The 27,787-nt window shown below is 40.4% G+C and overlaps 2 protein-coding genes and 1 long non-coding RNA gene across 4 annotated transcripts; 2 read left to right on the forward strand and 1 right to left on the reverse strand.

The window, feature by feature from the left end:
• Positions 1-649: 649 nt before the first annotated feature.
• Positions 650-1,400, reverse strand: LOC306969094. Its single transcript, XR_013793304.1, has 5 exons — positions 1,344-1,400; positions 1,236-1,271; positions 1,044-1,169; positions 841-962; positions 650-752 (listed from the first exon to the last, which is right to left on the reverse strand). It is a non-coding gene; the product is annotated as an uncharacterized lncRNA (long non-coding RNA).
• Positions 1,401-2,028: 628 nt separating this feature from the next.
• sun1b (Sad1 and UNC84 domain containing 1b) lies at positions 2,029-16,800 on the forward strand. 2 transcript variants are annotated; one of them, XM_079563962.1, is made up of 23 exons: positions 5,625-6,021; positions 6,348-6,445; positions 9,857-10,054; positions 10,131-10,375; positions 10,472-10,753; positions 10,824-10,958; positions 11,209-11,337; positions 11,466-11,549; positions 11,968-12,078; positions 12,162-12,329; positions 12,401-12,494; positions 12,597-12,652; positions 12,764-12,957; positions 13,082-13,357; positions 13,435-13,527; positions 13,978-14,057; positions 14,156-14,300; positions 14,454-14,780; positions 14,859-14,943; positions 15,406-15,521; positions 15,609-15,776; positions 15,862-15,954; positions 16,037-16,800. In XM_079563962.1, the coding sequence occupies exons 1-23, from the start codon at positions 6,010-6,012 to the stop codon at positions 16,151-16,153; spliced, it is 3,306 nt and encodes a 1,101-aa protein (XP_079420088.1). In that variant the 5' UTR covers positions 5,625-6,009; the 3' UTR covers positions 16,154-16,800. The 2 variants fall into 2 exon arrangements, with proteins under 2 accessions (XP_079420089.1, XP_079420088.1); XM_079563963.1 differs by lacking the exons at positions 5,625-6,021; positions 6,348-6,445 and adding an exon at positions 2,029-2,159.
• Positions 16,801-17,710: 910 nt separating this feature from the next.
• iqck (IQ motif containing K) lies at positions 17,711-26,434 on the forward strand. The gene is made up of 9 exons (XM_079565188.1): positions 17,711-17,860; positions 17,931-18,046; positions 18,160-18,250; positions 18,324-18,421; positions 18,591-18,643; positions 18,720-18,797; positions 19,280-19,364; positions 23,626-23,737; positions 25,733-26,434. The coding sequence occupies exons 1-9, from the start codon at positions 17,806-17,808 to the stop codon at positions 26,002-26,004; spliced, it is 960 nt and encodes a 319-aa protein (XP_079421314.1). The 5' UTR covers positions 17,711-17,805; the 3' UTR covers positions 26,005-26,434.
• The last annotated feature ends 1,353 nt before the right edge of the window (positions 26,435-27,787 follow it).

A 27,787-nucleotide genomic window follows, 5' to 3' on the forward strand; every position in this document is an offset into this window, starting at 1 on the left:
TTTTGTTAGAAGATACAAAGTTTTAAAAACCCAGGTACCAGATAAAACGACTCTTACCATATATCTGTTTCAAAATTTCGCACATGCTCAGTACATCAGCAATAGTGAAAAACCAGGATATTGTGTTTACATGGTACAGCATCCTGTGGGAATATCCCAGTGAGAAAATCCTGGTTTCTATTAACTTGGGTATTGGCTTATCCAGGAAACTGAAACCAGGCTTCTGTTTACATGAACCAGACAAAACCAGGAAACTTAAAATCCAGTGCATGTAAACACACTAATTGCGAGGCGCATTGAATTGCATTTTGCATGAAAAACGATTATAATAAAACTGCCTTGCCTGACTGACTTTAATGAAAAACTTTAATGAATTTTTGGGCATGATTCACACTACCCACTTAGATACCTATTGTTACACATTAGACACACACAAATGCTTTAACAGGCCAAATTGAAATCAATTCATGTTCAGTAGTATAACTTCACAAAGATTTCAAATTTCACACCTAACCACACAGCATATGTTTACAAATTTACATATTTCATTTGACTTACACAGATAAAGAGCTTTATTTTACAAAATCTGGAAATATAGTCCGCTGTTCAATGTTTATTCATACACAGGGTTTTCACAACTCTTCTTTTGGCTGCACTGTGGAGCTTGAACATGCAGGCTTGGTAAATCGCACCTTATCTTTGTTTTCTCTAAGAAGAGCATCAAGATTACTTTCAAAGGATGTCGTGTGGCTCTGTTAAATATTCAGAAAAAAAAATCAACATGTCAGATAATTAGGCCATTAGATAGGTGAAGCACTCTGAAAAACCCGGCAGGCAAACCTTAAAAGTTTGGAGTTTTATCCCAACACAGGTTGTGGATTGCTCATAACAAAGAACAATATCCAGTTGCTTGAGATCTTTATTGTCTAATAGAGCCTCAGTGAACTCATCGTGATTAATGCCTGGATAAAGACAACACCATATAATCATGAAGCAATTTTTAGATGTAAAAATACACATGAGATATATTCTCATGGCCTTACCTAACAAGTGCCTGCAAAAGGATCTTTTGTCTTGAGGGAGTTTGTCGCACACTTCACCTCGCAACAGCTTCTTGATTACAGCTGGTCGGCTCATGGTTGTGGCATCCTGCAAAGTCTTCTCAATTTCTAAAGAATTTGTTTGTTAATGTTTGAGGAAAAAATATCAATGTTGAGTAATTCAAGTATTCATACCTGTTGCTACTGCTATGCAACTTTCACATAATAATTCTGTGAAAACAAATCTCATTATAAACCACAGCACAGCAGATCTCAACAGATGTTTAGAGTAGATCTACCTACTTCGATCAAACTCTTCAGATTGTACAAAGAGGAGGTATTCCACAAACAGTAAAAAAACGAATGCTTTCATGGTTAGAATCCAGACCTTAACAGAAGCCAATCCAATGCGTAAACTGAGAAAACACTGAAGCTATACCTGTGCAGGTAGCTTCAGTGACAAAAGGATTGCGTCATCTCTGCTGAAGTCCAGTTTGTCAGGTTTGTGCAGTCCACAAAACAAAACAATGTGCTTCAATTCACCAAAAATACTTAAATAACACAGAATTTGGTGGACTATGTATACAGTACAGGCTGAATATACTGAGTTAATCTAATAAAACTATTTTGCTTTTCAGAGAAATTATGTGATGCCTTCTAAACAAAGGAAAACAACATAAAAAAATAAAAGAATATATTTCATATTGAGGTTTTATATTTGAGCACATTTTCTGTCAAATTGGGTTGAACCAAGAGAGTTGTAATTTCCTCGACCTCCACTAAGGGGCGATGTGCTCTGCTGTTAGCCATTTGCCCTGACGGGCCTGCCCCATATTTGGTCATTTTTACCATATATGGGTTTACGCTAATGACGCCTGCAGTGCAACGGAAAATGTGACTGTGTGCGGGAAAGGCAAATGTTAGCGTGAGTAAGGTCTTCTTTTCTGTTTGGTTGAATTGTTGTGTTGGGAAGTAATTTCTATGTAAATGTGGATCCACAGCCGTTAACTTCATTGAAGAGAAGTGCTTCTACTGTTTACATGGATGGAAGTATGAAGAGTGTCCCCGCCAGAGTTTGACTTCACTATCGGTGTGGGCAGATTAGCATCATACATGTGAGTGTTAACTTCTACTTGAAAACACTACGTCTTCTCTGGTGGTCCAGTCTTTCACTTAACAAAAAGCCTCGTTGCAAATTGCAATCTCATTAGATTTATGCTAGTGCGACAGAACCTTTTGCTATGGCTAACTAACTAGCTACTCGCGTAAAAAAGTTTACGCAAAGTGTCCTCCACTGTACACTTGGTTTGGTTGCTAAGTGATTTCACAATGCAGAGTAATTTACATAATGCCTGCATAAGGGTAGTTTTGTGCCATTAGTTTTGACAACTTCTGCCCCGTTTGTGGCTTGAATCGACAGTCATTCATTCAAACATCATATTTGAACAGTGTCCACTAGATGGCCCCATAAGGTCTGTTTGCTCCATAGTGCAAATGAACTCCCATCATGCTGCTTCTTCTGTCATAGTTTTCAGTCAAGTCTTGATCTCGTAAACAACAACTCCCAAGCTCTACTAGTTTGTGGTTTGGGAATTCAAATTAACTAAATCTTCTTTATTTTTAATGATCATTGACCCATAGATTTAACATTTATTCCTTGACACAGTATATACCGTCTGGCCCAATAACAAACAATATCACTGATTGTTGTTAAAGGAGCAGGCCACCATTTTTCCCATACTGTGATATGTTCTTGCTTGAGCTTAGACGTGTTGATGGGTACCTGTCTGGTCTTTGTGCGTGCCCGTGGAAGAGTGTGGTAGCTTCCAACTTCACCCCTGTGTGGAGCTATAGGAATACATTGGGAGAGGCCAAATGCTGTCGTTGTGCGTGACTGAGCGCACGCACAAAGACCAGACAGGTACGTATCAGCTCGTCTAAGCTCAGGCAAGAACATATCTCATTATGTAAAACGGTGGCCCTTTTAATGAAGACTGGTCTTGTTATTAGTGTATTAGTGCTGTCAGTGCACTGAAAGCTATTCATGATGTCGAAGGATTTGAGCTTTGTTTCATTGTACATGCTCGGGCTGCACAATGGGGGGGGGGATGCGATATATGACACTGGTCTTGAATATTATTGATATTATCTTACTTTCTTAACGATATTGACACAGTATGTTCCATTAAATTAAAAATGTACATTTTCAAGTTACTACTGTGCGTTGTTGTTTTCAAGTTTTATGCTATGTCGGCAACAGACACAAAATATTTAACGTTACTAATAATTTTACTCAAGTAGTAAAACGTGGTGACCAAAATAATTACTCAAGGGTAAACAAATACCTGGAGAAAATGCTACTTGTGTGCTGAGAGTACTGAGGAACTGTTTGAGCATAAAAGTCTGATTTACGATTCATTATGTAAAATCCTAGTATTTCCAAAGGCAATGCTAGAAAAATATCCAAAAAGATGGAACACAAACAGATGGAAGTAGAACAAATGGTAGTAGGCAAACATATTTATCTATTATCATATATATCTATTTTATGACATCATGAAGCTTTTGCCACTTAAAGGTTTAAACACTGTGGAGTAACTGTTTATTACACAAGATAGAGCACAGATACTTTGTTATCAGATTACATATAGAAGTAAAAAGCAACATATGATAAAACTACTCTGAAGAACTACTTCCAAAAGTGCTTGAGCAAATGTGACTGAGTTGTACTATCCGCCTCTTGTAAGCAAACTGTGTAAATCTCAGAAAGCTCTGTGATTTTGCTGCGTTCCATAGGGCATCACCTAATATTGTGATAATAAATTTGGCAAAACATTCTGTTTGCCTTAAACTACAAATTTGAATAGAAGGCAAAAGTATGGATTAATGTATGTAGTTTAAATTTAGAATAGGTTCACTCTATACAATGATTGATGGTGTGCTCAAGAAAAGTATTTACTTTCATACCCACAAGGCGTATGTTTATTATTGGCCAAGATCCACAGTGAAGTGTGCCAGCCAGGTGCACAACTGCTGGTCTTTCATGTTCCAACACTGAGCAAATTATACATGATGTGTGCATAATTATGTTGAAGAAATAATAATTACTACACGCTATGAATTGACGTATCTTGATTAGATGTTTTTTTTTTTTTTTTTTGTGTGAAAATAGCTGCATGGTTAATGTTTGAAAAGATCGCTGGTTTGAAGTAGTGTGACGCGATTCAATGACGGACGCAGAGCAATTCACTTTCCCTTGAGACCCTCTCGGGATTCTCTCTGCCCATAACAATAGCGGGGTTCCTCGCTCTGCCTGGGGGCCAGCCGAGGTTCAGAGCACGGTGTTGCAGCAGAACTGTCCTCCTCCAATGGATTTGAAGAGTGCGCACTGGCCTACAATAGAGGGCCTGGGAGCGGTGGGAGTGGGAGGAACAGCTCCACAGCGATCCTTCTGGCTTTGTTACACTCGGGAAGCCATTTTGGATATCTTGCGTGTTGTGCACCTAGCATAACACACTTGTTATAACTTGCAAACTTTGTGGCCTTTTTTTTTTTTTTAACAATCGCAGCACATCGGATTTTTCTCTCTCTCTCGCAATTGCATATTACCATTGCGCTTCGGTGCGTCCGGTGGCTGTTACAAGTTTGCGCATATGACGTGATGCTTTGATGACCCGCTGGATTACGGTCCTAAAGAATAACCTTATAGCCTGCATGGAGGCTCACAACGCGGGCAAGTGTTTCGCTCTAAAGCATTATTTGACATATTAGCTTGGCAAATGTTTGACCCAAACGCTACCCTGAGCACATTTTACGCGTTGACTCCTTTGGCTCATGTTTTTGGTAGCCCAGCGAACGCAGACGGGCCTTATATTGACACCAGTCTTGTTTACGACTATAATAAACGTGCTATACACACATTAGTGGCCGGTATGGAGATTGTGCAGCTTTTGCTTTGAGTGTGTTTGTATAGAATTGTGTAATCTAATCTGTAAATGGTCAAGTCAGCCTGGTTAATGTCATCCACTGGACACTTAACGGCGCTGCCAGAATGCATGATTTCTAAATATAGGTTTAGGCAATATGAGAGCGTCCTGGCCCGGCCACACTGCTGTTATTGCCACACAGATCACGCTCAAGACTGCCTCCTAGTCTACAAACTATCTTGCATGCAGTTAAAAGAGATCGCTCCGAAGTGAGACAGAGATAAATATCACAATGGAGCACTGTCACTTAGCTATACTGTCTCCTTTCTTATGTTTGACGTTGAGCTCAAGCTTTGTGTAACAACGTTAAGCTCCAACCTTGCCTACAATTTGGCATTCCAGGATCTGGTCTGAGCTAGGGCAAGTCACAATGCAATAATCCTGTCTGGTTTTGAAGTTGTCCCATTGGCTTCTAAGTGTTAGTTTCTATCCCTCTCTGGCATATGTGTATTGAATGTGGATTTAGATGGGATTATACTTGAAATGTCAGTGGTAGGTTTGAGAAAATAGCCATCTGTTTGTCAGCATTTGAAGTTTTAGTTTAGTTTTTGTTTTGTTTTACTCCTTTCTGTCCCAGTTTTATATATATATATATATATATTGGAAAGCTGTCCTGTCAGCAGCACAGGCGTAACCTACATGCTGTATCCACATGTTGTGTATTTACATGAACTAGGTTTGGCAGGAGGCAGGCCAATGGTTGCTTTCCCGCCTATTGCCCAAATTACAGCCCCACCCCTTGCTGGTTCCAGTTGGTTTCATAACACTGCTCTTCTCAGTTGTGTGTAGCTTACCCTCTCAGGCAGTGGCAATTCGGTGGAACAGCCCCTGTGCCTATGATTTGGAGTGAAGAGAGGGGATTGTTGTGACTTCGTTCGGTCTGTACCAGTTGTTGGAGGAACAGTTGGCGTTCGCTGCTTTGGAACAACAACCTATTCAGCGCTGCTTTCCTGTCTTGTGTCCGTCAACCAGCCAGAGCCAACATGCGACAAGAGGTCAGCACGTCCCGTCAGGATACAGTAGTAGTTTTGTCTTTCTGCAGGAAGGGAATGTGCAGTTGTTTTCAGTGGGTGCTAAATCTTTGTTGGGTAGCACTTTCTTGAATATAGCCAAATAGATTGTGCCAATGGAGCAGAAAAAAAGAAAACAAACTTCATTGTAGTTTGTGTTACTGTTAAACTTGGCTTGAGCTCATTCGGACCAAACTGCATGTTATGTTTATTGTGAGGTCAGTAGCAAAAGGAGTCAACGTGCTGTAGGCTGTTTTCAAATTTTCATACATTTTAATATAGTCCTGTCCATTAAATCCCAACTCTTACAGTCTAAACAAAGAAGAATCAACATGGATTTTTCACAATTGCACACGTATACGCCACCGCTGTGTGTTCCGGACAACACTGGCTATACCTACGCTCTCAGGTGAGTAGAGTACTGTTCAGTACTCCCACTACTTCATTGCCTGTGATATTGTGTGTGGCAGTGCAGGTTGTCTGTATGACTCAGTCTGGGTTTGGTATGCCTTTGTATTGTCAGTTAAGATAATGCAATAGGACTTGTCAGTTTAGCAGAAGTTAATTGTATCAGTGCCGTTTCACATCAGTAAAATAATAACATTTAACATTTCAGAGAGTACTGCATGGGCCAATATGCCAAGTTGTTTTCACTAGATTTTCCTTCCTTCCTTTTCTTCCCTCAAATTCCTGTGTTGGTGGTTTGTATGACTCAGCCTCATGGTCTTTTGTTTATTTTGATATGTGGAACGAGCACAGGCCAGAAACTATATGCTACTATGTGGATCGCTTCAACAATACACAGATTTTCTTCTATATTGCAGCTGTAAGAATTGTCTGTGGGCTATAGTTTCTGCATTATGCATGTTTTTTCAGTGTGTTTATATGCTGGCCTATTCCCTCAGAAAATCACTAACTTGAATGTCAGAAGTAGTGCACTGGGATTGCCTTCATATTGCAGCTGTTTACTCATAGGGTTTGTGCAGAGGAATGCTGCTGTGTTTCACTGTCACTTTGGCATCTCTCTGAAGAATATGGCCTCGAAATGACACACTTCTTCCAGACTCCGCCTGTTCTATTTATTACTTTTCAACTTGCAGTTATAAACTTTTCCCATTAGAAAGTAGAACACATTTTTAGCAAAGGTAGTTTTAAATTATGTGTTTAATCAAGCATCTGCCCATATAGATGGTTAAGGAATGCTAACTATCTTTTTCTATCCAGTTGAATTAGAGTCATTTGAACAGGTCCTGACAGAGGTCCGACCCTCATGAATATGTTTTATGACTGACTTGTCTGCCTGGGTGTCTCATACCTGGATGTGACTGACGGTGAGGTGTGGTAGGTCATTACTCTGACCTAAAGAATTTGGAGCGGCTTTTGAAATTGGTGAAAGTGGCAAGATTTATGGAGTACTTTGTGGAGCTAGTTTGGTTTGGACAAAAAGTTGCCGCGGCAAGTTAAACATGTTTGTTGAGCACAGGACAATTACATGACGAAGACGGATGAGACAATATCAGTTTAATAGGTCTTATTTCTCTTTTTAGTTTATTTGAAAAATAAATAGAATGTGTCTATGATGGGATGTTTCATGTTTGTACTCTTGATTTGTTACATATTGTAAATATAAATGTATATGCAGGTAATGGAAACATGGATGTTCTTAATGTCTTTAAAATGTTGCATACTCAAAAAATATGTAAATTATGTATTCCATTTCCCTGTCTTCTGAATGTGTTTATTACTGTCTCCACAGCAACCACAGCCACAGGCAGCAGTGCTGCTGTAGTGTGGAAACCATAGTGGAAACAGAGGGGCAGAGACAGTTCTGTTTGAGGGAGGAGAAACATGGAGGGAGGGACAATCCCAATGCAACAAATTGTGCCAACCCAGAAAAATGTAGCTTGAATTCAGTGCTACATAAATAGTTTAATAGACTTTGGGAAAAGAACACATTGTTCACTTTGTGAAGAGCGTTTTCTGCAGCTCCTGAGCAAACAAGCCCATCATTAATACTATTAAGTTAGTGCATTAAGTTATTGAGATTAAATGAACGAAGGCATGTGATGTGATGACATTGTATTGTGTGTGCAATGTTCTTTAGTAAAGAAGCACGGTTTTGCATGTAATGCAAATCAACTTTGTTTAGACCATGCATGAGAAGTTCTACTGAACAACCACTTTTGGTACTGTCTGTCTTTAATCAGTGGTCTCTCCACAGTAATCCAGTCATTGATTTGACAAAATCTTATTTTTTCACAACCAACCACATTATGGTGACTTGAATGAAAGCATCTTACCCAGGGATAGCATGGTACTCGCAGCAGTATTCATTTTGACAGCATATTTTAATTTAGTTTTAGTCTTTTTATTTTGATTAAAATGTCCTTTAATTTTAGACAGTATTTAGTGAAATTTTAGGCTGGTTTGTGTCTACTAAAATTGCATGACTTAATTTGTCTTTAGTTTAGCAGTTTAGGCTCTTTCAAACTGTCAGTGGAAGTTTGGATGATTTTAGTCTCATTTAGTCTCATTATTACATTTTACGGCGACCCTTTGGTTTCCAAGCTTATGGTTAACAAAACCCTATACTACAGCAGTCCATGAGAACCAATTACTATAAATTGAAACAGTTTTCTTTTGGGAGGAAAATGACCACTTTTGAAATACTCATTGTTCTCATTATAGTCAGGGCTTTCTCTGCTCAGTGTGGGAAGAGCCAAACTGCCAAAAGTTCTTCTTATGTAACACACAGTCCGATGGCATCAGCACAGATAGGCCTTCTTTCTTCATACTTTAGAGATGCTCTACTGTGTCATCCTCATTCCGTTGCTGCTGTGTCCAGTGCTATTTATGTTATGATGTGGGCCGAGCAGGAATCGTCTGGAGAATGCAGTGCACACAAAATTCTGAGCATTTGTTCAATTCTGAAACTTTGTTTACTATTATATACTGCTTCTGCTTCCACTATAGTTTGTCCTGGTCGTTATGTGTCTTAGTAGTGGGAAGAGCAGCAGAGTATAATTAGCTCTGAGTGCAACAGCGTAATCCTCCGGATTTAGAGTCTTTGAGGACACATGCTGTTGGTAGTACAGTGTGTCGAAATGGTGGATTGTTATTATATTGGTGTTGATGGCCTGATCTGTGTGAATACAGATTAATCATTACTGCAGGGGCAGAGTGCATGTGTTTGATGACGGTTAACTGTTTATGAAGCCACTCCCTTGTGTCTCACAGGAAGTTTATCCTTTGTTGTCCAGATTAGATTAGTGAGCTCTTGTAGTCCACATGGGTTATTCCTCTGACCTGTTGGTTGTTTGTCATAAACAATGGACATGTTCGTGGTATTATCTTCATGAACGATAGCGCAGTGTGCAGCAGGAGTTACCTGTGGGCATACTTTGAGCAGTTGTTGCGTTCAGAACAGTCTTGTTCCGTGTTGGTCACAGCAGATTATTGGCTGTCACTTGTGCTTGCTTTGCCAGGTGGGTGTGGCATTGTGAGTCATCAATGCTCACTGCACATGGCAGACTGCTTTACAACATGTGTAGTCTGCTTACTGGACAACACAACATAGAGGAGAATTATTTTACTATCTGCATACTTGAGTTGGTTTTCTGAATATTTTTCCATTTGTATTGTTTTTTTTTAGCGTGCCCCTTGTGGGTGACTCACTTCCTGTCCTGTTTTAGGTTTCATTTGGAGGAAACAAGCTCTGCATGTTTCTGTTTAGGGGTTTTTCTTTTGCTTTACCGCTGGATCTTTGGAGTTGAAACTTGGCGTGCCAGAAATACTGAGCACACTTTTTTGTTTTTTGCAGCTCAAGCTATTCGACTACAGCCCTCGAATTTGAGAAGGAGCACCAGATTGCTCCTGTGTACGAGTCTCCCAAGATGTCGCGTAGAAGCCTGCGTCTGCAGAACAACAGTGCTGGTCAGTCCGGCAACAACAGCGTGGTGGACTACTCTTACAGCCAGAGCAGTAGCAGCTACAGCAACAGCACCAGGAAGGACACACGGTGAGATGTGCTGTGTGTCTTTGCCACGTTTATGTTTGATTCACTAAACACTCAACTAATATAGCTTTGTCTTTAGAACATCCCGGAGCAAAAACCAACAGTCGTCTTCCCGTTCATTGTCTTTGAGTCAAGTTGCTACACCAAGAGTAGCACTGTCTTTTTCAGCATTGAGTACGCCAATAAGAGAAAGCGGGGACCAGGATCAGGAAACTAGTACAGCTTTTGATTCCTCCCTGCACTCTTCTGCTCTGGATCAGTCTCAGCTCAGACAACGCAATATCTCCACAATCATCACCGCCTCTACAGTACATGGGCACAGGGGTAAGTTTTGTGACATTAACAGTGCAACAGTGCAAATCAAACATAATGGCTTTTAACGATTTTGTAACTTTAAAAAAATGTTTTGTGTTGTTGCAGAAAGAGGTAGTAGCTCTGACAATAATACCGGTGTCAATGGCAGCTGCAGTGCCAATTCCTCAAAATCCCATACAACAGTTGTCAATGGCTACTTGTGTAAAGACTGTGTACATCACTCCCAGAGAACAGGGACACTCGCAACACAAACGTCATCCTCATCTGCATCGTCATCTTCATTATCATCTTCTCGTATGCAAGAAGCTTCTGCAGATGCTCTTTCCGCATCCTCTTCACCTCTTACCAGTATATACTCCAGAGACAGGAGTCGGAGAACCAAAACTGGTAAGACATTTGTGTTAAGTTTGTTGATCTTTTCTTTTATATTATGTGTTAACTGGTAATGTGTCTCCAGGTGTGCTACGCTCTATGTCAAACTCGTGTATGAGCTACAGCAAACAAACGCTGGCGTCGGTTGTGTCTTTAGTTACACTATTCTGCAACAGTGTGCTCTGGGTCGGTTCACAAGCAAAAAGCTTATCTGGAAAAGGTACTTTGAGCATCCTCTTTTTTTTTTGTCTTCTCTCTTTTTGCTTTCTCTTTGGCTTAAGCCTTTTTATTCTTGGATAGTAGATTCTCCTCACTCGTCTTTTGGACTGAATTGTTTCCATTCATTTCTTGCATTTCCACCGACTGCTCAGTGGCTTTAAGATCTTTCTTTCATCAATGTGCACCTGTATATATTTACTTTGTCCCATTTCGCCTTCGCTAATGAGCATATGGAACCATCTTGTCGCCAGGTGTATTTTCATCGTTCTCAAGTTCAGCAGGGCAGGCTCTTTCCTCCAGCGTGTCCCGACTGCGGTTATTAAAGCAGAGTGTTCTCCACAGAGTGATGGGATACAGGGCCGATGGCTCGGAAGGACAAGGTATTGGGCACTTTTCTGATGGCTGCTTCTAAAGGAAAGAGCTGCTGGTCCCACAAAGATCCAACTCTTCCATTTTCTTAATGTAATCATAAGGAACTGTTATTAAATGCTTATTTTTTTTGTTGCAGCTCACTCAAGTTTCTGCGGCAGCTTGAATGTGAAGGATCTAGCGACGGAAGATGCGTCTCATCTGAAGCTTAATGGCTCTTTATGTAAGCAAATAACAATACTAGCACTACATACATTTAGTCCAGAATTGACCAATAAGTGATGGTTATAAATAGTCTGCAGTGCGTTGTTTACATATTCTGGGTTCTGGAAATGGAACAAATGTCTACTTTGTTGCCAATAATTCTAAAATGGTGCCAAACCAGTCCGTGTAAATTTGAGAAGTTAGATTAGTGAATACTTTAGGTGTCTGGTGAAGGGTGTGGCAGTTAGAAGACAGCTGTGAAAGCACAAGGGTGTGACGAGCAGTGTTGTGACTCATAAATGTTTCATGTCACAATGTATAGATGAGTGAACAATGGGGCAATTTAGATGTGTATTTTATTTGTAGATAGTTGGACGAATGTAAATGTTTGCTATAAATTTGAGGGTTTTTTTTGTGTGTGTGTGTGGTTGAAACAGGTGATGACTGTAAAGGAAAGCAGTATTCAGAGACACATACCATCCTGCACACAGACTGCTCCAGGCGGAAAAGGCTGACGGGGGCACTCTGGAGCATGTTGGCTTTCGCAGGTTTGACATCTTTTTAGATTTTGTTAGACACGGATGCACTTCAGTTGCAAACCAGTTTATTAAATCCCATAAAAATGTTTTAGGTTATTGCCTCCTCCAGCCGGGTTACTGTGTGGTCAACGCAGCGAAAGCATGGAGCTCTGTTCAGCTTGGTCACTGTGTTGCAAATGCGGCAACGGCTTTGGGCTCAGGGGTCGGAGCAGTAGCACAGAAGGCGGTCGCTCTGTTTTGGCTTCTCTTTGCTGCTCCAGGTTTGTGGACATGCTGATACTTCCTTCACATTTATTTATTATGGTTTTGTGACATTTTTCTTTGTTTACAGTAAATGCCGCCAAAGGGCTCTTGTGGTTCCTTGCATGTGGATGGTACCATTTGGTCTCTCTAATGTCTCTTTTGAATGTGTTCTTTCTCACAAGGTAAGACTGTGCTCCCAAATAGCGAAAAAGTTAATTCAAACACATGCAAAATAATAGTAATGCAGACAACAACAACTTGTGTTTTTTCACACAACTTTTCAGCTTTTTCAAGATCTGGAGGCTTTTGCTACTGCTTATTCCCTTTTTCCTCCTCTTTGGTAAGTTGATGAGATTGCAGAGGTTACACTCTTGTCATAACCAGGGCACTTCCTTTGAGAATTTTGCAAACAACATTTTTTTATGGTAAATGCTTATTTTTTTTCTTGCAGCCCTCTGGTGGTGGGGTCTGTCCACTGCAGTTCTGCTTGCCTACCTCCCAGCCATAAACTTGACAGAGTGGCGTCCAGCATCTTCCCTCACGTTTCTATCCAACATGATGCCAGCCCACGATTCAGTTTCTAGCTCTGTTGCTCCTGAAACTCCAGTGGAATACACCCCCGCCACCCCTGTGTCACAGGCATCAGTAAGTACATAAATATGTGAAGATGAACCTGGCTTTTAGACCAGTTATTTAGCGCTATCTACCAGTATGTTTGGTGAGGACTCATGAATACTGAAGCCTCTGCCCTCTCCTTGACTCTCCTCAGTCGCCTCCTCCTCCGATGGTGATCTCTGGTGTTGATTTGGAGCGTTTGGAGCAGGTGGAGCGTCAGTTAGCGCTGTTGTGGGGTCGGGTGGAGCAGGGTGATGTGAAGCAGGCACAGCAGCATGGAGACATTCTGGCTCTGTACAGCAGCCTGAAGCAGCAGCTCCACTCGGAGACGGACAGGGAGAGCCTGGGCCTGTGGGTGTCCTCTCTCCTGGAGAAGAGGCTCACTGTGCTGCAAGGAGAACTCCACAAGGACAGCGCTCAGCGGGTAGAGGTGGGCACATAACTCTATTGAGTATGTACTATATTTGGACCCAAATGTAATTTTTTTTTTTTTGTATTCCTCTTCAGACTGGAGAACATCAGAAACAGCAGCAAGAGAACCAAGGTGTGCGGCTGGCAGAGTTGGAACTGCTGCTTAAAGTTTTGGCTGCTAAAACTGAGGTATGTCATCAGTGCTTTTTTTTTTTTTTTATGTTGTTCCAACACCATTTTTTTCAAAATCAGATCCAGTACTTGGCTCAGTGTAGTTGTCAAGACAAAGTGCCAGTCTGAAAGTAACATGGATCTAGAAAAGCAGTTTTTGACCCTACAGAGCCTCCACAGCCAGGAATATAAGTGTACTTTATTTAAAAGATATGGCATGGTATTGGATCAGTGAATGGTTGCACTCGCCGACACTTTTCTGCTGTTGGCATTAGTATTGAGACAACTCTTGTGATTTGATTAAATACTCCGTTTTTCAATTTTGTGTAAGGGCACCAACCCAAGTGGTTGGAAAAATAATAGTTGGATGAATCTCTTCCCTTTGTTGAAGCACCAATACTTTGTGAGAACTACTTGCGTATATGCTTTTTATTTATTTATTTTTCTTTGTGTGATTTTGTGCTGTAGGAGGTGCAGCAGAAGCAACAGCACTTTGAGTATGAGAGGGAGGAGAAGGAAAAACAGACTGCAGATGCAACTCCTGTCAGGTAACACACATCTCTGCGAAATATGTAAACATTTACATTTTGGGTGACGTCTTATGCACCGCTTCAGCATCTGAACTTGTGGTTTTGCTTCCTTTCAGTGTGGGCGTGCAGCAGGAGGACCATGACGCTCTCCTGGCTGAAGTGAAGAGACTGGAATCGGAGCTGGGTAAAATCCGAGCCGATCTGCAGGGTGTTATTGGCTGCAAGGGGAAGTGTGAGCAGCTGGACACTCTACAAGAGACTGTGAGTGAATTAATATCAAGAGCTTGGTAGTGCCTGTAGATGCTTCCTCGGTAAATGTGTAGAATTTCCACAGCATAAATAATAAGACAGTTGAGAATTAAATGTCTTGTACATAAAGTGGGAAAGACTGATGGTACTGCTTTTGTCTCTCAGCTTTCTGCTCAGGTGTCGTCACAGATCTCCTCTGAGGTTTCGGCCCAAGTGCGTAGAGAGTTGAAGGCCCTGTTCTATGGCAGTGGAAATGAAGGGGAAGTTCCGGAGTCTCTGCTGCACTGGCTCTCTCAACATTACACAAGGACCCCGGACCTGAGAGCCGCTCTGGCTGAACTCGAACTCAACATTCTCCGAAATGTGTCACTGCAACTAGAACTCAATAAGGTTCAGACCATGGGAGAGGTCCAGTCTCATGCACAAACCATTGTTCGAACAGTATCCGGGACTGTGCAGCACACTGCAACTGCTGAGGGAATCACAGAGGAGGTATTTTACTGCATCATGTATTTATTATTTGTTAAGGTAGAATTGAGGATATATTTTGATCATGTTTTGGTTCCACAGCATGTGAAAGTGATTGTCCAGAATGCTTTGAAGCTCTTCTCTCAAGATCGAACCGGTCTGGTGGACTATGCCCTGGAGTCTGGAGGTCTGTATTACTGATACAACGCAGCTGTTAACCCTGTAATACCTAGACAAGATTAGGCTGCTGTCCCATGGCCCAGGGCTTGTCCTCTGCTTTCACTCTGTTATGCAACATGGATGCAGGCTTAGTCAGGCGGGAGGGCATCAGGGTATTAGAAGCCTTTTAACAAGCAGCGCGTGTATCCATCATCATGTGCTTTATAAGGTTCATTTCTTGAAAGAACAGTTTTTTTTGCTTTGTAATACTTTTACCACTAAATAACTAAGTAATACTCGGCCTTCAAATAAATGTAGCACAAAATAATCAGTAAGAAAAAGTACACGGTTAAAATGTCACAACCATTTTATTTAATTTCTTTCAAATGTGATACTTATATTGTTAACACAATTATTTCATGTAATTATATTTCTGTTTTTTGGGATATTATGCATACAATTAACCTGACATTTTTCAATGACATTTCAGGCGGAAGCATCCTCAGTACCCGCTGCTCTGAGACGTATGAGACAAAGACTGCCCTCATGAGCTTGTTTGGCCTGCCCCTCTGGTACTTTTCCCAGTCTCCTCGTGTGGTCATCCAGGTAAGATGAATCCTCTTTAAATCAATGATTATGAAACAACACTATGCATATACAGTAGTTTTACTTCTGTCATGTTCCCTTTTTTAGCCTGACGTGTACCCTGGTAACTGCTGGGCATTTAAAGGATCTCAGGGTTACTTGGTCATTCGTCTTTCAATGAGAGTTCGGCCGACTTCTTTCTGTGTGGAACACATTCCCAAGACACTATCTCCAACTGGAAATATCACAAGTGCTCCACGCAATTTCACTGTCTTTGTACGTAGCCTGCTAATTGACCTACTTTTTACAAGCTTCTCAAGCTGAAAAATTAAGCTATAGTGTGTTTTTGTTGTTTATTTAGGGACTAGATGATGAGTACCAAGAGGAAGGAATACTTCTTGGAAACTACATTTACCAAGAAGATGGAGAATCCCTGCAAACATTTCCTGTCGCTGTAAATATCTACCTTTTTTTTTAAAATTATTTTTTGGGTCTGCCAGCATTAAATGTTTTTCGTGTTTTTGTTCTTGTGTCAGGAGCCCAATGAAAAGGCGTTTCAGATCATTGAGGTCCGTGTGCTTTCCAACTGGGGTCATCCCGAATACACCTGCGTGTACCGCGTCCGGGTTCATGGAGAACCACGACCAGAGTGACGAAGGCAGGAACCCACGACGACACATTCAACAAGACATATCATTTGTACATAGCTATTGCCAACTTTAGAATGGATGAACGCTTTGGTATATTTGGACATTTTTTATGCCAGAGAAGAAGGATCCAATTGCTTTGTGCATGAGTTTTGTAAAGGAAGAAGAATCTATTTAAGGACTATGGAAGAACACAAATGGAAAATGAACCACAAACGAAGCTAGCAGTCTCTTTTAAAAAACAAAACAAAAACAAAACAAACAGCTTTTGCACTGAAATGAGACTGACTAAAACACGGACAAAATCCGCCTACTCGCTCCTTCTGGTTTTTCAACCAGATGGACGTATCGGTGGATAAAAGACTCATCATTTATATCACATTCTTTAGTCATTTTTGTGTTCCGTTTTGATTTATTAAGGTCTATCAGATAATCAGGATGGAAGCCACTGCATCTTTGCCTGACACACTATACATGCTACTCTGTTAGTTTATTCACCTGTTTGTAAAGCCCATTTAATGTACACTGATGGATCTAAACACTGCCTGTAGACGGGTGTTGAATGTTTGTGGAGACGTATTGCAAGTCTTCCTCTGTCCATAGAAATGCAATGTAACCACTGACTAACTCTAAATGACAGTATCTTTACGCTATACGTTTGTTTAATTCTGCATCGGGGTATGGACTCACTTTTTTTTTTCAAGCATGTAACTTGCTAACTTGGGTTTTCCTGCATCATGGATTTACAAAGTGGTCTCCAACAAGAGTCCAGTGCCTGACTTTAAACAAACATAAAAATCATTTTAAAATGCTAATGGCTTTATCATCTACCAGAAGTGCAGAAGGACTTTTTCTTTTTTACTGGAGAGAACTACTATTTAGTTTGAATCATCTCTATATTTGTAAAACATTTCGAATATACTAACAGTACAGATTTTGTAGTGTTTGTTTTAAATCTGTCACCATAATTGTTGTATTATTTGAAGAGTTTTTATGATTTTTATTTCTATAATGTCAAAAAAATGCACTGTAAAAAGACAAATGGCACCAGTCTTCAGAATTGTTTAGGAACCATTGTCATCATTTTGGTTGCAAAGATGGGAAAGTCTGAAATGTTATGTACAAAGTTTGTTCACAATGTTATTTATTAAGAAGTCTGCTGGTGACCGCAAATTATGAGTTACTGCAATGTATATTTTGTTATAAAGCTGTTTTGTGCATTTTGGAAATACATTGGGACTTTTATAAGATAAAATTGCTATTTTTGTTCAGTCATGAGATGACTTAACTGCTTTGGAATATATTCCAATAAAGATTTTAATTATAAATCTTAATTTTGTTATGTAGGTTTTTATAGGCTATATTTTTTTTTTATCTATTTACCAAATAGACGCCATCTAGCGGCTAAAATGTTAAACACTGGCGTTTTTAAAACGGTTCTCATTACGACCACCATGTGTCCTTAACAAATTGTAAAATATCGCCTTAAAAATTTCACAATCCTCCATGGAACTAATTCATGCAGTTCTTAGTACTTTGACCATGGATCTATTAGACTTTGACACGTTCATGCCGCAGCCATGGACAGCGGAAGTAAAGGTGCGCGCGAACTTCCTTAGCAACGTCCGAGTCCTGGCAACCAAAACAGACTAACCAAAATGAGCGCTAAAACCGACCGGGCTCATAAATCCCATTGGCACGTGGTTTCTGACGGTAAGTCTGCTACAGAGTGCTCTTATGCCGTATGCATTCTTGAACTACATTTGTCTTACTGCTTTGTCAGTTCTGGAAGTGTCTGAATCGAGGCATCATCGGCCTCCGAGTGTAAAGTGGACGGAAGGGGACCCTCCGAGCTCTCAGGGGTCCAGGCTGGGCTCCGGGATACACACGCCAGGAGAGGTGCTAGTGCTACCGCTATATTCAACTATGGGATATATTAAAATATATTAAAAGACACATCCGGTTTACACACACACACAAAAAAGCCAATATCAATTTTACACTCGTTTCAGACGAGTGGAAATGACACTCACTTCAAAGTCAGTGTTCTCAGCCAGAAGCACTCTGGACAGGTCGCACCACCTCCTCAACAACTGCTCAGTCGTAAGTCACACTTGGCCATAATGCAGACATTTTACTCTTCTAAATATTGCTGACAATGTTTTACATATTTCAGATCCTCTCACAGAATTCTTGGAGAAGAGTGTCTTCCCAGTTTTACTCCCTGCTCTGGATGCTTTGCAGAAAGAAGCCGTGCAACAGGGTTGTTTTAAGGTCAGTTTTATCAACGTCAGCAGAATCAAAGGACATATTCCTTTCAAATTGGAACTTTTACATCAGTATTAAGACATTTTGTACAGGACACACGGGGAAACCGAGTCTGAATAATATTCCTGGTATTTCAGGTTAGATTTTCTAAATTATACATTGCAATGTTTTTCAGCGCAAGGTAACAGCATTTAGTCCATGCGACTTCCTGACGGAGTGGCTCTACAAGTAAGTGTGAACAACTTGGCCACCTTCATTTTTTTAATATCAATTGTATTTTAATTGTCTGTTATTTTTTTTACAGCCACAACCCACACAGAAAAGGACAGAATCCAATGAAGTGGTGCAAAATCCCATTTGTGAAGGAGTGGCTGAGCTTGCAGTAAGTCACCCGTCACTGTACAACCCTGTACTTCATTCAGAATATTTATATTTCACTGTTTGGACTTGAAAAGGGTTTGGAAGATCTCACAATCGTGAAAATGTTGGGCGTTCCACCATTCGAAGGACGTTGATACTGAGTGTAAATGAATACTGAACAAGCATGGAAATGATGTAACAACCTTTCAATAGAAAAATAAGTGAAAGGTTTGTTTAATAGGATGGTGCTAAGATTTACTAAAGAGTGATGATGTTGTATGTGTATTTTTGTTTTTAAATCAGATTAGAGATAAAATACCTAAAATAGCAATATGTTTTACCCTTTTCAAGCCTAGATGTGCCCTAATTAAGCCTCATTTTACTCTGTTAATTTATGATATTCATTTATGGAATACCCTGAAATATAGTGTACAAAGGAAAGTGTCGTTTACAGTAACTATAAAGTATTGGCTGTCTGAGTGGATCTCTTGTCTCTGTTTGCAGTCCTAGGCCGCCATTGCCTTTATTTTTACAACTAAGTGAAGCACAGGCAGCGCTGATTATCCAGGCCTTTTGGAGAGGATACAAGGTAAACAACACATTGGAAAGTTAAATTAGAAGAATTTTCCTTCACACAATTGTAAATAACAGAAGACCATGTTGTGACTGTGCCTACCTCATAGTATTGTCTATAAAATCACTCTTCGTCTTTTGCTTTCCTCTGTTTTCAGTTACCAATTCTTGTATAACTCCATTGTTCTGTAAGCTGCTCTTTCACAGTTTTATTCTAAGAATCGATTACATCATCAGCGCTGTCAGTCTCAAATCCTTTTTGTACCAAGTTCAATGTTTATGCGAAGTACACTTCTATTCACATAATTCTACAGAATGTTTTACTTAAATTCAGGTTCCTAACTTCCCTTAATCTAATAATTCTCACAGATTGTATTTTTTTGCCATTGTTCTACCTGCCAATTGATGTAAGATTAGTATCACCACCAGAGGGCAGCATTAACGCATGAATGAATGAATGCGTGTGGGGAGGCTTCACTGATGTGCTCTCTCTGGACTATAACATGTTATTAATGACCACTAACTGCCTGGTAGCGCTCAGCATGAACATTTAAACTGTAAATTTTATAAATCTGATAATAATAGAAATCATTAAAAGTGCTGGTGAGGCCAGAGAACTCATGGAAATAAATAGGACTGACTCAAGGGTCATGACTTATTCAGTATGCATCAGGCGGAGATATTTTGGGTGAAGGACATTGTTGTTTTGTTGTATTTCATAACAGCCCTGTTAGTCAGACATGGGAAGAAGTTCGGAGTTTGGTACCAAATTTTAAAGAATGCAAGTACACCTACTTTGTTACAGACTTTATACGGATCTATTTGAATACCATTGATGAAGCACTGGCCAACTGCTCAACAAGTAAGATAAATGAGCTCTGTGTAGCTCATACCTGGCACTTCAGTTCAGTTTGTTTATCACAGACTAATTGGAAATGGATGAGAGGAACTACTTCATTCTGTAAGCAAATGTACATGCTGCTGATATATTTTGCCTGTACATTTCTTAAAAGAACAGAAGCAAACCAGGAATAGTGAATGGAATGCACGTATTTTGTTATTACCAAAGACAATACTACAAATGTAATGTTATAAAATGTATCATAATGTTGTTTTGTGCAATTTGGTATAAAAGAAACAGACAACATTACACTCAAACTCACATTATACTGATATAGTTGCTTGCTAAGTCCAATTTGACACATTTTTTGGGGGGGGGATAACTTTACCTTATGGTGGTGGGCTTGTCTTAATAAAAGGGGAACACTGCACAGTTCCTTCTCCAGCCCCCACACGCTGCACATTTGCTGCTGTTATATAAGCGCCCTGACGCAGCGCTGACTGCAGAGCGCCTGTGTATCAGACAGGCCCAGCCCCAAGACACTAAAGCTATCTCCACTGCCTTGTTTCATCATTTCCCCATTAATTTCCATTATTCATTTGTCTCATCCAATCACAGAGGACACTGCAGATGCAGAAATAGCTAAGAAAAACGTAAGCACATACCTTACATAATCTTCTTTGGACTGAGCGCCATTTCCCAGCTCTATAATCCATTCATCCGTCTGATGCCATAATGTACACACATATATTTGACTTCCACATAAACTCTGTGAAGGGTGAGATGCCTCATGCTCAGCAAAGATGGATGTCTGAGGGCGCTTGGTAATAAATAGGCTTTCATATTAGGATATCAGTGCTTGGGCTTTGTGGCCAAGGAGAGAAGCTTTTATCACATGAGCCATTTCCTCTCTCTCCATTTGTACATTTATTATTATATGCACTGTACAAACTATGACTGGACCTTGTGCTGTTCAAGCAGGAGGTCACAGTGGGTCAAGTAGTACGCTCATTACAATAATATTTGCATTCATAAACACCATATAGCATCTGTAAAAGTTACATTATAAGCTTGTTTTGGCCTTGTTTTTTGTTTTCTTTGGTGTTTTCTTACAGTATATGACTGAAAATAAATTACTTTGGATTTTATTAAGTTTTATAGAACGTACTGAGCTGAAATAATTATCGAATATCGCAATTTGCTCATAGTGTGCACGTGCAGGCCTATTCTAGATTATCCTGCCTTTCTTAAGTTTGAGCTGTCTTGTGCCATCTTTCAGTGTTTCTACCCTGGTGCACTTGATAACCTTAAAGCAATGGCATCATTGTCCTGAAAGTAGGCCACAGTGTGTTTTGAGAGATATTGTATTTGGCATAAACTAATAGGGCTGTTTGAAAGGGAACTGCACACTCACCACTCGGCAAGCTTTACTGTCAACAGCAGAAGTGGGTCTGTGATTCCGGGTGAATGGTCTGCAGCCGCTGATAAAGAAATGGATGGAAAATAGGTCCGGTGTGAAGTCAATCAGGTTGAGCATTGACGCCATTACACAAAACAAGGTCTACGGCTATTAGCAGCCCATGCTAGTGATTTAGAATGCACTTATCCAATCACTTTATCTGTCCTATCAAGTCGGATGTATATGGATGTACAAATTACAGCTTTGGTGGTGGATTTCGGTGACACAAGAACACAAGAAATAATAGGTTTTTAGGGAGCAGATAAAGCAGACAACAACCACCAGTTTCAGTCAGCTTTTGCACATCAGTAATGGAGCCATCATAAAAATAGAAAAGACCTATTTAAAGTATGATGTCGCTGTCTTTGATTTCTTTTTCTACCAAATGTCAAGCAGAAGAGTTCTCAAACTGAAGATTTTAGTCTGGTAGGTAGGTCCCGACTGTCCGAGATGTGTCCTAATTAAGCCGAGTGTGTTTTGTCCAGATTTTGTCATGGTTTTAACCTCTTTACCCCCACCGGAGCCGAGCACATTGTCTCCAGTTTGGCATTACCCAAATCTAAAAACGTCTTGGGGAAAATAGCATCAAAATAGCATCAAAATAGCCACGAAAACGAGGATGAAAATTCAACAAAAGAGCGACAAAAGCACAATGAAAAAGTGATGAAAAAGCATAAAAGAAAGAGCCAAAAATGTGCCGGGAAAAGCGACAAAAACACAACAATAAAACCCTACAAAAAACAGACCAAAAAAAGAGAAGAAAACACAACAAAAATGCGGTAAAATGTGACACAAACAACGCAACAAAAAAGTTCCAATCAGTTTTGTAGGTCTTTTCAAATGAGGTGTTACTCTAGCCTATTGGCAGTGAGCTCCAGCTGAGAAGCTTTTAGATTTGGGTAAAGCTGAACTGGAGAAAAAGCGCTCAGTTGAGGCCGGGGGTTAGAGGTTAATCTAAATGAGAAATTATATTTATTTTCTGGAATAGTCTTGATTTAGTCATAATTTAAGCATAGGTAAGTAATTAAAGATGGCACAGAAAGCCAGTCTTCTGTATATGGTTGGCTGTAAAATGCCAACCATATACAGAATGGTTGGCATTCTACAGATGATTCCATATGGCAGAGGGATTTGCACAATTTCGTATTCCTGTGCTGTCAAAATGATATTTCTACAGGTTTTGCGGATGTGCAAAGACAGATCGTTAGCTGTGTTTCTGCCACTGTCGCACATGATGCGCTGTGTCAGCAACTTACAGAAAAAGGCAGCTTTCAAAGAACGCCACATATCGTGAATAATTGCTGTCTAAAAATTATGCATTATATATCAATCCAGCAGACCTGCATTCCTTTAACATTTATATTGTCTAAATCTTCACGTTCATCAAACTGAATTGTAGTGACAAACTTGAACCGTGGTGAGAAAACAGAACCTCCCTGACCCCAGACCCCTGATTTCCATTTGTATGAGTGAATTAACCATTGAAGCACTCTCGCTGTAGCCAAACCATTCTTCGCAGGCCTGTGCATTATATAACAGGCCTATTTTCAAACTAGCTGAATGCTTGGGCACTCAAGAGCCTTTGGATGAGAGGGAAAGGGATTTGGAGACGGGATGTTGCGGATGTTTAACAAAATGCGGAGTAGTTAATGAATCTCAGTCCCAAAACCAGTTCAGAAAATGGAAAGGTTTTTTTACTGTTCTCTTTTCAGCAAGCATGTTTAGTAAGCTCACAGGAGGGATACTAAAGACGGCGACGTTTAAGCTTAGTTGTCCACATTTGTAAGTTAAAATAAAATGTACCTCTAACCTTAGTTGTTCCTACATCGACTTTTCATTTAGCACCAAATCACGTGAAGTGAAATACTAAAACATTAGACTTATATTTTCACAATCTTTGGAAATGTTCTTCTTACAAACTATACCGCTGCATGATTTAATTTCTATTTGCACTTTGGTTTATTTTTTGGTATTCAGGTGAGAGCACAACCAGATGTTCAAGAGCTCCGCCAGTGGCAGAGGGAGCTGAGGGAGAACCAGGACATTACCAAAACAGTGGAGAAATTCTGGGCCCAACAAGAGAGCAGAGGTGCGTTTTCCATACGCCAACTAATCCCATGTTAGCAGGTTCATACAAAACTTGAAAAAGTCAGTGTCCTATAATGAGCGAGCAGAGAAATTAACAGATGTTGTTTGACGATTTAAAGTTAAAAGGCCTTTATTTCCACAATTAGAAATGCACCAACACTTTTTATATCCTTCGAGCCTTCGTCAGGGTGCACATTATCAACACAGGTCTGAGATATCGGCCATCATTATTTGTCAGGTGGTCATAATGTTTTGCCAGATCAGTTGTTTCCTGTTTAAGTTGGTATGGTTTGTATGTACCTTGTATTGGGGTGAAGACAGTGAGGTTTAATAGGCGTAACAGAAGTTTGCATAGCACTCTGGATGTGCGGATGTGTCAGTGATGATGCAGACGCAGGAGCGATGAAGCAAAGCAGCTGAGAATGCATGGCCATTTTTAGTGTGACGAACTGGTGCTACACCAAAGTAGCACTGTCCTTGGAAATTAGCAGCAAAAAGAGCTGAAATTCTTTTTATCTAATCACCAGTTTGAAAAAAAAAAGTCTTAATCTAGTTTTATTTTGAAAATGCTACATCTGGACAAAGTGGCAAACCCAGATTTATAGTGCCTCTGTTTTGCTCCATACAAACAATAGGTCTATCATAATCACACATTCCTTCACAACAATGGCACTGGCTATGGTCGTGCAACCTCTGCACTACTCTGCCATCACAACCGCTGCTCGTAGCCCACTACTGCTGACCTCATGTTACAGGCTCCCGCGGGCATGGGAACATACTTCCATAAGATCCTCTCCAGATGCACTCTTGCTCAATCAGATTATTATCAGATTATTTTCAATGGTCTAATTGTAAAAGCTATATCCATTATGGAAAACTGGCAAAATAACAATTATAGATCACAATAAGTACAGTATAACAGTCAACCTAAATCAGTCCTGCCATAGGTTTGTTGTAAATATGAACTACATTTACAAAGTTCTCTTGTTCTACAGCCAGTGCAGGCTCATTCTGACAATGGCCAATTTTTCTGGAATCATGGTTTAGCCCAAACATATTTAAGATACACATTGAAATCCCCCCCCCCCCCATTCTTTAAGCTGACCTGGCAACAGCTGCACTCATCGCAACTGACCCGAGGAGACCAGCATGCGATATCTGCTCTGCCATTTCACAGTCTGAAATCAGAATTAGCCAGAGGTGATGGGGGGGTTAAGACAAAGTGACCCGTGATGCACCACACAAGGATAGGTTAAAGGTCAAAAGATCACAGCCATTTGGACAGGTGCTGCGCTCAACAGATCATGCATCACAACAGGACTGTCCTTGACTGAGGCCTGACGCATTGGATATTTATTACACCATGGGCTGGAATAACATCCTAATACTGAGGTACTGCATGAGTCATAGGAGTCATTTGACAAAGGTTTTTTTTTTTCTTCTTTTGTTTTGTTCTGAAATAGACCGGGGTTAACAGCAAACTGTGCTGCTGTTTTTGTGATATTTTATTATCAAATATAAGTACATCAGTAGAGAGGCCTGGGCATTTTATTGTGTTTATATGTCGGGTTGCAAATTGTAAGCCGGCGATGACACAAGGGGCCTCTCATCAAGGAGGTGGTGGGTTTGATTTTTCTACAGTCGAGTCTTCATATCCTCTCCGTTCTTCTGTGTTGTCTTTGGGCCAAAAAGACATGTACTCTTCCCAGTAAATGAGCATGAGAATAAAGGCTGATGGTGGGTGTGTTTTGTGTTCTCCCTTGGCTACTAGACTCCAAAACCTATGACCTGCTAGTTAATGTTTTGGGGGCCTGTAGGTTTTATTTGACAGGAAAGTACTAGACTAAAATGGGCTGAGGAATGGGTAGAGAACAACTTGTTGGACTCAGTCTCACTATGCTAAAGGTGGGACATTGTCCAACATATGTGCCGCTGCCTTAACCATGAAGCTATCACGGGTTAGATCAAATATCCATATTTCCTTTTGTTCTGTTAGTTGGCTCGTCCATGACTGATCTTCCTGAAAGCCCTCAGCTGGAGAACTCGGATTTCTCCATCCAGGTGTTGTCACCGACTCCTCAGAGCACTGTGGTCCACACCCCCACCATCCAGATGACCCCCGGTGAGTGGCTCACCCCCAGTTTGGGCGGGCTGGCTGAAATAGGTTCTGCAGCCCTGATGGCTAAGTTCATGTCTGTCACAGAACGCAGTGAGGAAACATTAGCTGCTGTTTCTCCATCGCTACTGGGGCCTCCCAGCCCCAATTAACCACATACAAATAATTCAATGCATTATTTATATGTACTGCTTTTAAACATTAGGCACACAATAAACACTCCAGAAAATATCATTTGGAATGCCCCTAACAATTCATTATTCATTTTCTGGCTTCTTACTACCACTTAGTTTGTTAATAATGCTTCTACAAGTATGTCCAAATGCTAAAGTACCAAAACTGTTTCTAAAATAGTCTAACCTAATGGTTCCCAAAGTGGGGTCTGGGGCCCCCTGGGGGTCGCCAGCAGCACGGCAATGTACACCCCATGTGTCCGACTCCAGACTTCATTAACATAAAAACAAATTGAGTTTGAAATGATGTGATATGTTATGTGAATGTGTTTATAATCTGTATTTATTGTCACTGTTAACAGATTTTTTTTATATTTAATTTTGACCCAATATACTATTTTAAATAGAGTGAAATTGTATTACTGGGGGGACCCTGTGTAATATGTGGATCTATAGGAGAGCTACAACGCCCTTGACTTTGGGAATATCTGGAATAACATAACATTGTGACCATAATCATGATGTCATCTCAAAACAGACCAGTGATTTACACTGACATCTGCTACACTCTTGCCGTATATAATTCCCTGTTATTTCAGATATAATAGCTTTTACGTTGTTATGTTGGAGCTGACATTTTTTTATTTTTTATTGTTCCATAGTCATTAAGTTGATGTCAAGTTGACCCATGCTGTTAAACATGGCTGTAACCGACTGGGTATGATTGTGCAGAGATTTACGGGCCGAGAACTGCACACGTAATTAGATGATTGCTTTCATTGCCTTTTTGATAGATGACTTCCTTTTACCGGCCTACTAAATTAACACTACGGCAGATATATTATATTATAGGGAATTGAACAAATCACGAGCTTGTAACTAGCCTCTGAGTACCTTTAGCTGAGTGCTGACTATGTGATAACCGAATCATATATTCTGACTTGTCATTTCCTTTTTCCTGTGCAATATGTATCCCTGCGCAAAGGGCTACGGAGGCTTTCCATCAAAGTCAGGAAGTGAGGTCACAGTGAGAAGGTGTGAAACAGCGGTAAACCTTTGTTATGGAATAAAACGACTAACGTTACAATGGTGATAGCTGTCTCTTTATCACATTGTATCTAGATTTGTTCTTTTTTTAATGGTTGGAAAGTTCATGTGAGTGCTTGGTTTAAAACAGTCACATGAACTTGGTAAAAATGTTGTTGTTTTATTTACTTTTTAGATGATTAACTGATCTCGGTCCGTTTATGGCTATGTATGTCCCCTCTAACCCTCCATAAACCACCACCTCCATCTGTGTGCCATTGATACAAGGTGAGGAAGAAAAAAAAAGCTCTTGACTGATTCATTTCCTCCGTCCTCGTGTTCTCGGTGGTCATGTGACGAATGGCTTTGCTCACCTGCTCAGTCACTGTCTGCCACACACCGGGGCTTCTTCATGAAGTCCATGCATCTCTATTCACAGGTACTATGTGGTCGCTGAGAGAGAGACAGCTGCCACTGACTTGGGCGATAAAACAGGCCATTTCTTTCTGGGGATATCTGATCCAGCTCCACGGAGTCTGGCAGCTCCAGGCTTCACTGTAACAGGATCACCTCATGGCACCAAGCTGTCACTGCAAAGTCAGATAGCAGCGTGCTCCAGGGACAAGTCCGAACTGAGGCACTGAGCAAAGGTCTGCCTGCAATACTGCACCTGCGCAGTTTTAAATATCTTTTTTTTTTCCATCTTTATTTATACAGGGAAGGCCCAATGAGAGTA

The sequence above is a fragment of the Gobius niger genome (genome assembly GCF_951799975.1).
Source record: "Gobius niger genome assembly, chromosome: 10".
Taxonomy (NCBI): Eukaryota; Metazoa; Chordata; class Actinopteri; order Gobiiformes; family Gobiidae; genus Gobius; species Gobius niger.